The 12,313-nt window shown below is 28.1% G+C and overlaps 4 protein-coding genes and 1 pseudogene across 5 annotated transcripts, besides 2 other annotated features; 1 reads left to right on the plus strand and 4 right to left on the minus strand.

Moving 5' to 3' along the window:
• Positions 1-10,033: part of a mobile genetic element that runs on past the window's edge.
• On the plus strand, positions 1,734-2,489 carry TVAGG3_0447250 (phage tail repeat-like family; the record flags this gene model as incomplete). Its single annotated transcript, XM_051234447.1, has 1 exon — positions 1,734-2,489. One exon carries the CDS (start codon positions 1,734-1,736, stop codon positions 2,487-2,489), a length of 756 nt encoding a protein of 251 aa, XP_051104177.1.
• TVAGG3_0447260 (uncharacterized protein) lies at positions 3,718-4,795 on the minus strand (the record flags this gene model as incomplete). The annotated part of the gene is made up of 1 exon (XM_051234448.1): positions 3,718-4,795. A coding segment is annotated over one exon (1,078 nt), but the record flags the coding sequence as incomplete, so codon positions are not given.
• TVAGG3_0447270 (DNA/RNA polymerases family) lies at positions 4,898-5,782 on the minus strand (the record flags this gene model as incomplete). Its single annotated transcript, XM_051234449.1, has 1 exon — positions 4,898-5,782. One exon carries the CDS (start codon positions 5,780-5,782, stop codon positions 4,898-4,900), a length of 885 nt encoding a protein of 294 aa, XP_051104179.1.
• Positions 6,326-7,319, minus strand: TVAGG3_0447280 (annotated as a pseudogene). The gene has a single exon. A coding segment is annotated over exon 1 (994 nt).
• On the minus strand, positions 8,440-9,402 carry TVAGG3_0447290 (uncharacterized protein; the record flags this gene model as incomplete). Its single annotated transcript, XM_051234450.1, has 1 exon — positions 8,440-9,402. The coding sequence occupies one exon, from the start codon at positions 9,400-9,402 to the stop codon at positions 8,440-8,442; it is 963 nt and encodes a 320-aa protein (XP_051104180.1).
• A 1,383-nt stretch (positions 10,034-11,416) lies between the features above and the next one.
• Positions 11,417-12,313: part of a mobile genetic element that runs on past the window's edge.

Here is a 12,313-nt window from a genome sequence, read left to right on the forward strand (position 1 = left end):
GTGAATTAAATTTAACAGTTAGCGGAATTTATAATGTTACTCTCGTTTCTGTGAGTGGTAAATTTAATTCCATTCTTTTAGACCCTTCAGATTATATATCATTTATTAAAGATGACCATGAAAAAACGTATGATATGTATATAAATAATGTGATAGCGAAATGGGATATTAACACGATTTTAAGTTATTTAAATGAATCATTTATCGTATTGTATGAAGGAAATTTTAAATCAAAACCTGATAAACTTTTTGAACTTGATGAAATAAATAACCTTATTAAATTTCCGCTGAAAATTAAATTTTGTACTCCTCATCTTCGTTCATTGTTGGGGATATTAAATTTTGAAAAAGATGTTGGGGATGTTTTGTATTCTGACACTGGTTCCAATTTCATTTTAATCAAATGTGATAAAGTTAATACCCCAATGAGATTTTCACATCAAACATTAGACCCTAACTCTTACCCATCAATACAAAACATTTTATCCATCAACTTAAACACATTTTCTTTATCATATCCGTTTCAATTATCCGGGAATTCATTTATTCTTCATTCAAAAGATTTATCAAATATTAAATTTAGAATAACTGACCTATTTGATTGTGATTTAGAATTCATGAATGAAATATTATGGCAATTTCAAATAGAAAAAATAGCTGATGAGATAACAGATTAAATATTTATTTTTAAATCATAATAAATGATTAAACAACAGCAACCACAACAACTTAAGGCACAAAGCACCCAGGTCCCTCAGACCATTACATACGCCATATATGCATATAATTCAAAGACGGCAGAACAAACGCAAAGGTTGAAATATGGAGATTTGGAGATAGTATTGAAAAATGAACATTTCGAATTCGTTTGCAAAGGTGGTGCAGTGATATCAAATATAAAAGAAATTTTATTTATGAATTCAAAAATTAAAGGAATAACGGATGATATAACATCAATTCCACCAGAAGAACAAAGATATTACGCATTAAATGCATTTCCTAAAGTTTTGAAGATTGGAAGATTTAATTTAAATGAGGAATTCATAAAAGGTTTCCTTAATGACATAATGAAGAAAGCAGATAAGGAATATGTCAACGGTGAGTTAATGAAGAAGGCAGATAATGAATATGTCAACGGTGAGTTAATGAAGAAGGCAGATAATGAATATGTCAACGGTGAGTTAATGAAGAAGGCAGATAAGGAATATGTGGATGAAAAAGATAATGAAATTAAAGAAAGGGTTGAATGGTATCATGAATGGACATCAAAGATTTTTAAAACTAAAGCTGATACAGGATGGGTTTCAGGATGTTTAGACCTTAAAGCAGATAAGGAATATGTCAACGGTGAGTTAGAGAAGAAGGCAGATAATGAATATGTCAACAGTGAGTTAGAGAAGAAGGCAGATAATGAATATGTCAACAGTGAGTTAGAGAAGAAGGCAGATAATGAATATGTCAACAAAATATACCAAAGTTTGATAGGAACAACTGAAAATATTGAAACTATTGTTGGTGACTTTTCTGTCTATGAAGAAAATAAATATTTTAGATGGCAATTGGTACACTCCTTAAAAAATGGTATGCGGTGTAAACTCATTCCGAAAAATAACAATGAAATGTATGTAAGCTATATAAAGAATAATGGTACACAAGTTAAAGTTCCATTAGACAACAACTGTTACTTAAACTTATATGGAGACGAACAAAAGAAATATTTAAGAGTTTATGAAATGACAGATATGACATTGCCTCGCACAGCTCCAGTACCATATTATTATGACTATGGAGATGATGTCAGAACGCCACATGTAGATGAACAAAAGTTAACATTATATTTAGATTATTATAGATATAAAAGATATAATGCAATAGAAAAAACGAGAATAGTATATTATTATACAGATGACAGAAATAAATATTATAGTCAAGATTTTACCTACCCTGAAAACATAAGATTATATTATAAAAAATATTCTGACACAAACCAGAAGAAACCTGAAATAGTTACACTATATCTTAAGTTCAAAAGAGACAATCCTATAATATCTCATATGTTTGATTTAATGAACCCAGTAGGTTCTATTTATACATCTATGGATGCAAGAGGTCCTCAAGTAATGTTTGGTGTTGGTGCATGGGAACAAATAGTCGACAGGTTTTTGTATTGTGCAAACTCTTCAAAGGAAATGGGTGGAAGTAAAACGATTACAGGTGAAAATTTACCTGCACACAGTCACTACATAGATTTAAGCACATCTCAAGCGGGTTGGCATAAGCATAGATATTGGGATTGGTCTGGAATGACAAAAGGTAAAGGATATGATGTTAAAGACGACGTTAAGTTTGCTATAAATTGTTACTGGGATGACACTCAGGGAGAAGGAAACCATACACATTTCGTTTCAGGATATACACAAACAACGGGACAAAGTAAAGATTACATGCCACCATTTATGACTGTATTCGCATGGTATAGAGTTCAATGAATGAACTAAATATATTTTATGTCTGTAATTAATTAGGTAATGAAGTAATGGATGAACTGCAGAAATAAATGTTTACGTTAATGTTTACGTTAAGTGACTCAAAGAGTCCGGAGACAAAGTCTCATGTTTTAGGTTATTCAATAATTAATTATTTTTGAAGAACTGAAGGTGTCACCACGTCACCATGTCACCAGGTTAATTAACTTCTCTGAAAAAATGAGACAACATGACATTTTGACAACATCACAGGAGGAAGGCAGTTATGAATTATTGAATAACCTAAAACCATTAACGATAAAATAAGTGATAACAATTTTTTATTTTTATCATAAATGAATACCCCACAAGCTCAAAATTTACCACGAATCATAACAAGGGAGGAAACGATAAAAATGATGCGAGAACTTGCTAAAAATAACAAACCACTAAAATTGAGAAAATGTGGTTATGCAGTAATGATGGAAAGAGAGATGTTGTCGAAGAGGAATAAAAATTAAATTTGGATAGAGTTTAAAAATTCATCTTTATTAAATTCATCTCTTCCAACCAATTTATTTATTCTATTAAATTCTTTTATTTTTGCTTCACTCAGTTTAAGGATTGAACGGTAAGTTTTTAATTTTTCGATTATTTCTTTCCTCTCTTTATTGTTTTCAACCCCACCGCATTGCGACTTCTTTTTGTAATAGCATATTTTTGATTTAATTCTGTTTAGTTTCTTTTTATATTCATCGTCTGGACTCTTGACTGCTTTGTTGTCACTCATTTCTTACGAAATAAAAAAATTAAATATTATTTAAATATAATGGAGTAATAAAATAAATCGGAATTTCTATTAATTTATTGTTAACCTCAACTAATGCATTGCCGTTAATATATCTAACAAATTCAGCTATTGTGTCAAATCTTCGTCTTCTTTTTGTCATTGATTTATCAGTTTTTCCATAATCGAGATGAATCAAAACTTTATCCCCTTGTTTAAAATTCATGAGCCCCGAATTAATTTGTTCACGTTTAACATCATTCAACCTTTCCATTTGCTTTCTAATATATTCCCATTCTTTTGAAATATCATTTTTCATTTCCACCGGTTTCATGTTTATTGTTCTATGCCATGTATTATTATAATAATATACTAACTGTTGTATGATGGAGTCATGATTTCCATCCCAGTATATCTGACCGTTAACCCCTAACGCATCTCTAAGAGTTCTCATTACCGCATCAACTATTTTATTATGAAACGTATATGGAGAGGATGAAAAGAAAAAATTAATTTGTGGGAAATAATGAGTCATAGCTGCCTGAAATCCTTTATCACCATCACCCCTGATATTATCTACTCTTTCATGATCTAGTAAGTATTGAATAGCTCTTCTTGTTTCCTGTTCTGTTTTCCCTTTCACCGGAATGCAATATAAATATCTAGTGTTAATGTTAATGGCAAATAAATAAGTAACTTTTCCTTTTGAATATTCCAGATGATCGATTTCGTATGAATATGGATATGGAGCAAATGAAGGGCGACTAAATTTTTCCTTTAACGGTTGAATTTTTGGGTCAATTGGTTTATTTAATATCTTGAAATCCTTTTTAAAATCTTTTTGCTTCTTTAATGTTTGAAATGGATATAATAAAGTGAATGATGAAGGATTAACTGAAGGAGGAGGAGGTACTGTCGTTAGAGGTTTTGGTGTTGCAAGTGGTTTAATTTTATCTGCTTTGATTTTGGATTTCATTCCTTCCTTCATTAATTCTGGATGTATTCTATTCATTTGTTTTAAATATGCTGTATATAAAGGTTTGATATACTTTCCCGCTTCGAGTTTATGTTGAAGGATGAATTCCAAAAGTTGATCTTCATTTAAAAGTCGGGCTGAATATGGTTTAACTAATGAATCATAAATTAAAGCTTGTGCTTCATTTATGGTCTGAATGACCTGGGCGTTTTGCACCTTTTGTTTTTGTTCCTTTGGTTTTTGCGGCTCAGGATTATATAATTTATATAATTCATCAATATCTTCTTCTGTTAATACTTTATTTTTGAAATCTTTCAACTGTTTAAGCTGTGATTTAGTTTTTCCCTTTGAATATTCATTATTTTTAATTTTGTCTTTAATTTCAGAAATTATTTTATTATGATATTTCAAAATTTCATTTTTATAATATGGATAATAATATTCCATATCATCACCCGTTATATTATTATTATATTTTTGGAGATATGATTTTAATTCATAATAACTAAGAAATTTTTGATTAAGTACTAAATCAGCAATTAAATTTTTTAAATCTGTGTTATCCATTTATATAAAAATAAAATCAATGTTTTAAGGGTGCCCACCTCTTTGAATCATAGTATCAAAACCATCATTAACGGTTCCTTTTGTCTCTTCTGTGGTATTTTATTAAATAAATGGCATACAACATCCATTTTCACAACATACAGCCTTAGTGTGTGCTCCTGTTAATGCAGTCTTACCGATTGTTAAGCGAGTCATTGACCCATTTTTAAGTTGTAAATTAATATTCTGACCATCAAATATCACTTTATCATTTATTATATCCAAATAATTTTTAGGTGTTAATTGTTTATTTTGTCGTAAACTAACACCTTTCATTTTTTGTGCAATCTTTTTAAAATCACTTCCATCAATTGAACCGTTGAATGATGTATAACACTTAGGACATAAAGCAACCATGTTATCACCTTGTTTCTCAATTGCTAAACCCAATAACTTCTTCTCATGTGCTTTTTCTTCAGCTTTATTCTTTAATTTAGGTTTAAATTTCTCATCAAAACAGAAGAAATCAAATGGTGCGAATTTGAAAATGTTTTTATCATAAAATTGTTTATCAGTAACAATTGCTTGAAATGCTTGAGTGTTAGGAAGATTTGGGTCGCCAGCGATTGCCCAATAAGATGAATCAGTATCACCTTCAATGAAATGAAAACGATTAACATTCATGCATTTATACATAAAATCATAAATGAAAACCAAATACCAGTATTTTGCGTTATATAAAGTGAAGAATGCCTCTTGTAAACATGTATCACATCTATAAAATCTATCTTTAAGCATCACTTGATACGTATCCTCTCCTATTTCTCTTATGTTTTTAAACTTATTTGACATACATGCAACGCGTGCCTTCTGTGCATTCATTATTTTAGTCTTTGCGTAATTTTGTGTATTCATTGCATCGTAACCATATGATCCATTAAGTGAAATCTTGCAAAATAAACTTTTTCCTTTATTTCCTTCTAATTCAGCCTTTTGTCTTTCATTCATAAATTCGTTCGCAAATTCATTAAAACAAGTGTTTTTCGTAAATGTTAAAATTGATTGAATGTCATCAATGATAAAATGAAATCTGTCTATTAGATACCAAAGATAATAAGAAGAAAATGGTTGATATTGGTTGTGTGTTGATGCTAACTGAGTTAATTTTCTCTGTTTCTGGTCAACTGGTAGATTGTTTGATTTCATGTAATTATACATAAAACTGCCAATTGTTTTTTCATCTGTGATAATATCTAAGTTTCTTATTATCGGTAAAAAGTTTATGTAATCATTAATGTATTTTTCATCAATGTGACCCTTTACTTCAGCCACGAATAAAGTATTTTTCTTCTTAATTATTCCCAGTGCTTTTGCTTTCTTTGTTGCTGTATCACAAATGATAACACCATTCAATCTTCCCGGCATATACATTTTATGGTCAGTATATTGAATGAAATCATGAGGATTCGATGAAAATGATGAAGGATATAATGAATTAAAATCAACACCAACGAAATGAGTCATAATGTTGGTGGTGTCCTCATTTGATACAGTTTTAGTTTCTGGACTATATGAAAGTTTATTAATGTGCGTGATTCCTTTAAGATTAACACGATGTTGAACATTTGATAGACCACCAGTAATTCCATTACGGAGAATGTGATAAGCTTCAACTGAATCTAAAGTCATTGGTAAATTATTTTTAATGCATAATTTCTTAAATTGATTCTTAAACGTTGAACATCTTCATCTTTATTTGATTTACGACATTGCAATAACAACACATTAACTGACAATTTTCTTTGGTATGTGGTTTTTCATTATCGATTCTATCCAATGTTGGTTTATTTACATATGTAAACGCTTTACCACACATTTTGCATTTAGATGAAAGGATTAAATCGTGATAGTATTGAAAATCATCCGTTGAAACATTATTTTTAGTATCTCTTTTCGCCTTTTCATCTTGTTTCTTATATGAATCAATTTTATATTTCCAATACTTTTTTGTTAATTCAAAACTTGATTCTATCTCTTCCTCAGGATATTTTTCATTAGGATTAAAGTCTTTATATGCTAAAGCGTAACGAATCATTGAAGCATTCGATGATAAAGAAAGATTATGAAGCATGTCAATTTTATAAACAAATGTTTCTTCGATAATTTTATCGATTGGGTCAATCATAATTTCAACGTCTTTATTGCAATAATGAATAAAATATTCTAATCTATTCTCAAAATTTTTAGCATCATTGAGATATATTTGATAATCTGAATCGGATATAGTTTCTTGAGTTAATGCTGAATAAAATGAATCTTGAGTGAATGGTTCCTTTTTATATAATTCATCTTCGTAATTCTCCCATGTGATGAATTGATAAGGGAAAAAGGATTTAACACGTGTTTTATTATTTCCGAAGTCTTGAGTGAATTGATCTAATGTTCCACCCGCTATATAATTTCTGATGTCAATAAATCTTAATTCATATGGACAGTTTGTTTTCTTTACTATGACTTGCTTAAATTGAGAAGAAGAACCCAGCATTGATTTTATCTTCCATTTTGCAGTATTTAAATCACGAAGAATTAAATTTAAATCAAACTTTCCCGAATTAAAACCAATGATATTCACTTTATTAAATTCTTCATCTAAAAGCTCTTTCATTGCTTCCTTTTGTTTCTCATTTAATGTATTCATTAATTCTTCATATTGTTCAATATTTGATTTAGCAACTAATGAACAGGTTGAAAATAAAAATTCAATCCAATCAGAGATGAACGAATCACTTGATGTTAAGCAAAAATTCCTCGTAAATGTTTTATCACGGTCTACGACCTCGCCGCTTTGCGGCTTTATTTTGACAGTTGATGATACCATAAATGGTTTTAAGTAAGCGTTCAAAGTTGCACATTCAGAAAGTTGAAGTTCTTCTTTAGTCTCTAATGTTTCGAAGTCAAAAGTAATATAATATCTTGTTGGTTTATAATATTCCTGCAAATTATGTGCTAATAGCCATTGATATATCTTCTGTTTCGTGATATGTGGTGCATATGGTTGTTGTGTGTTTTGCAATTGAACGTCTTGAATTAATCTTCCATTATTTTCTTTACATTTCTCACAATGTTTTAAAAATCTTCTTTGGTTTTTCCTTTCTGGATCATCACGGATAGAATATACTTCTTCTTTGCAAAAGGGGCAAACTTTATATCCTGTGAGTGCTTCAACGTCTGTAATTCTGTCAGCGTGAAGTTTTCCACATGGACTCTGTGTTAATAAAATATTTATGTTTCAAATTCTGGATCTATCATTATTGATTCCACTAATGGAAAGTCTACCTTGTTAATGTCTACGTCTTCTGGTTGAGGGTCACAATAATAAAATCAATATTAACGTTTAACATTCTTGCTAACCTCTCACTTTCTGATGAAATGTCAAATCCTTCATATGCATCTATGGCTTCATTTAAATAACTTCTACGAGTTTTAGGATTAACACCATCAGGAATGTTATAGAAGCGTTTAAATAACCTTCTACCTTCGGCTCTTATTTGATTATCATTCATTTTAGCTGTTCCATTTTTATTCATTTATGTAAGAATAAAAATTAAAAAATAAATAAAAATAAAGTTTATTTTTTTAAAGTCCGAGACTCAGAGAGTCCAGGGCTAAAGTCCATAAAATGAATTAAGAACACATAAATTTTTATCATCTGCGACGTGACGAATACATTTTAATTTACTCAAGAATGCGTACCCTGATACATTAAATCTAATTCCTGTCTTATTTAATTTCACAACTTTGAAAAGGAATGTATGAATAGCTATAAAATGATGAGATGATGTTTTATGGGTTGCTTCCATTTTTTCTGAAATAAATGAATAAATATAATGTTTATAAGTTTTCATATCTTTTATGTTCTTAATAACGAATGGTATAGACCTTTCAACTTCGTCTTCCTTCGGTGCTGTTCTTTCATATGAAACATTATTGGTATCTTCAATAATGAAACCACAATCGCATAAAATTTTATATGTACCAATTGTTTCTTTTGATATTTTATCTAACAAATCAAAAACTTTATCAACACCTGTACATTTATATAAATAATAATTTGTGTAAATATCATGATCTTCTTTCTTAATCGTATTAGTTGCATATGTTACATTTTTCAGTGCTTTTTTGAATTTTTCAGAATCAAGAGGAGGTGAAAGTAATATACATGGATAATCTCCATCGTCAATAAATTGTAGCTTATGTTTATGAATAAATTTTGTGCCTTCTTCTGAAAGTGTTTCGTCAATATCACCATCTAATAAATTTTTAGTAGATTCCAAAAAGTAATTTTTATATCTTTCCTCATGTGATTTTTGAACTTCTGATTCTGAAGCTGGGATATTCATTAAACCCTCTACTTCATTCTCAGCATTTCTCAATTCCTTAATTTTTTCATCTATTTCATTTCTTAATTGTTCCAATTTCTCAATCTCATCGTTATAATATTCATCTTGTTTAATTTTTTCTTCAAAATATTCAGGAGGTGTTTCAAGGCTCTCTGAGCCCAGGTCCTCTGGACCATAAAGAGGAATATTCTCCTGTTTTTCAACTTTTTTGGGATATAAATATCTCATTATAGCCTTTTTAGTAATTGGTCCGTTATATTTAAATTCATTCAACAATCTGGAAAACTCTTTCACATTCTGCATATATGTTGGATAAGAACCGTCTCCAAAATTTTCTAAAATATTTTCTAATTCTGAATTAGTGAACTTTAAAGATTTCAATGAATTAGTTGTTATACTCATTTATTATAAAATAAAAAATAAAAAAAATAAATTTAACTTAGTTTTAATTTTACGTAAGAAGTTAATTTTTTATATACCGTCATTTGTAGGTATTATTTCTATCAGATAAAAATTATTTTTTTATTTAAAAAATATAATTTATTTTATGTCTTATAATGTGCGCATATGTATTTAAAAGGCATTCATTGAATTGCTTTTCAATCTCTTTCTTTTTTTCATCTTCGAATATTATATCATTTTCATGTTCGAAGCTTGTAAGTTTGTTATCTTCAAATATTATATTAGTTTCATATATCAAATTATGATATCGGTCATATTCTTTTAAGTGATAAATAAATACAAAATTTACGGTTCCTTTAATTTTAAATTCAAAATTAATTTTACAACAGCTTTGTGGATCAATTAGTAAATCAATCAAATAATGTTCAAAATCAGATATTATTCTTTTTCCATACATTTTATATTAAATAAAAAAATCTAACTTTATTTTTTCGGAGTTTTGTGACGAAGTGCGAATCTTCACTTCGTCAAAAATATATTCTTTTTATTAATGGTAATATAGGAATTGTAGGAATAAAAACTTTTTATAAATTATTCATAAATTTTTAAAATCTGCTATTCGGAAGTATGTTCAAAAATCATTCAATTATGTGAGAATTCTTACGATTACAAAAAATAAATTATTCAAAAATGTAAGACATGAATTTTTAAAGTTTATTTTTTATTCATGAAAATAATTATTTCTAATTTCTTTTACTCTCTCGTATATACTAGATTTAAAGAATTCAGAACATTTCCCATAATCTCCTAAATGTTTTCTTATCCCTAACGTGTGCCAGTTATTATATGAAACTGAATAAACTTTATTTTTATCTCTACACCTTTCATCACTTCCAATATATTTATATCTCAGTTTTGATTTAGCATTTTCATATTCATTAGCGTTTAATAGTTCACAGTCTTCCTTTTTAAATTGATGTTTAAGATATTCAGGATTTAATACTCTACGTTTATATGCTCCTAACTTAGTTCTAAAGGTTTTTCTACAAAATTTAGGAATTCCATCCTCTTTAATGTCATCAATGATTTCCATTTCATTATTTTCAATTTCTTCTTCTCGTTTATGAGGTCTTTGATTATGACTCCATTGATTCCATGAAATTAAATATTCTTTATCATTATATTTATACCTCATTAGCTTATTTTGGCTTTCATATTCATTTAGTAATTCACAATCTTCATTTTTAAATTGAAGTTTAACCCATTCAGGATTTAAACAATGTTTAATTAATCGTGGAATATCTGACATCATCTATATATAGCTTCTTTTATAAAAGATAAAAAAATAAATTATTTTTTATTCATGAAAATAATTATATCTGATTTCTTTTACTCTCTCGTATATACTAGATTTAAAGAATTCAGATTTTTCCCCATAATCTCCTAAATGTTTTCTAATCTTATCGGTTTTCCATTCATAATATGAAACTGTATAACATTTATTTCTAAATTCATATTTTATTATAGATTTAGTATTTTCAAACTCTTCAATATTTAAAACTTTACATCCTTCTTTATTAAATATATGTTTCACATATTCAGGATTTATCATTCTGTAATATTGTTTTCCTTTATATCTTTGAATGTAAACAGGAACACCATCCTCTAAAATTCTATTATCCACTTTATCGGGTTTTACTTGTTGGGTCATTTATGTAAGAATAAAAAAATAAATTATTTTAAAATTAATGTTAATTTTTTAATGATACAAAATCGTTCTATATTGTATGAATTCTTACGTTTACAAAAAAAGTCACACAACCCGTCATATTCTACTACTTTTGATTAATAAATCTTCATCAGGAAGAATTATTGCTGCATTTGTGATAAAATTCCATATTGAGGTAATATGGCAATAATTACATTTATAAAATGTAATTTTATCCAAATTTTTTTGGCAAATTCGCATAATAGCATTAATATTTGAAGCTGAGATTAAACCTGTGATTACTTCTGTAACTTTTGGAAAATCATCGCAATTTAATATCTCTTTATATTGAATTGAGAAATAAAAAAAATCAAATGGATTCATTTCTTCAATTTCAAGGAGATTGTAAAAATTGATAGAAGTGTTATTGCAACAAATTGTATTTGCAGCAAAAAATATCATTTGCTCGATTCCATTTTTGGAATAAATTTGCTGGAACAATGTTAAATTAAAACAGTTGCTTAATTTTTCTTCATTGTTTTCATAAAAAAGTAACAAGTTTGCAACTGAAATTTCAAAATTTTGATAATTGCCAGTTATTTCAGTAAATATATATATTTGCTTTTCTTCATCTAAAAATAGCAAATATTGATTTGCAATATTAACTAAAGTTTGGGATAAATTGTTCCAGTTTGATTTTACAATTTGTGAGCACATTATGTAATATGTAAATTTATCCGCTTTGTAGGAATTTAAAATTGTTTGTTGTTCTGTTTCAATTAAATTACTGAATTTTTCAAGATTAATATTGTGATAAAAAATAGAATCCTTGAAACATTCTGATATCTTTTCAATGTTTAAAACGGATGCTAAAAAATGTAAAAGAACTTCATCAGTCACTGTGATTTTTTTGAAAAATTTATCCCAATTCAAGCATCCAATTGATCTTTCTGTCATTGTACTTATGCATTGATAAAGTTGATTTAATGAATCCGAAGAATAATCATTATGCTTGACTAGTTGAGTTAG

Source organism: Trichomonas vaginalis, chromosome V (assembly GCF_026262505.1).
Source record: "Trichomonas vaginalis G3 chromosome V, whole genome shotgun sequence".
Classification (NCBI taxonomy): domain Eukaryota; phylum Parabasalia; order Trichomonadida; family Trichomonadidae; genus Trichomonas; species Trichomonas vaginalis.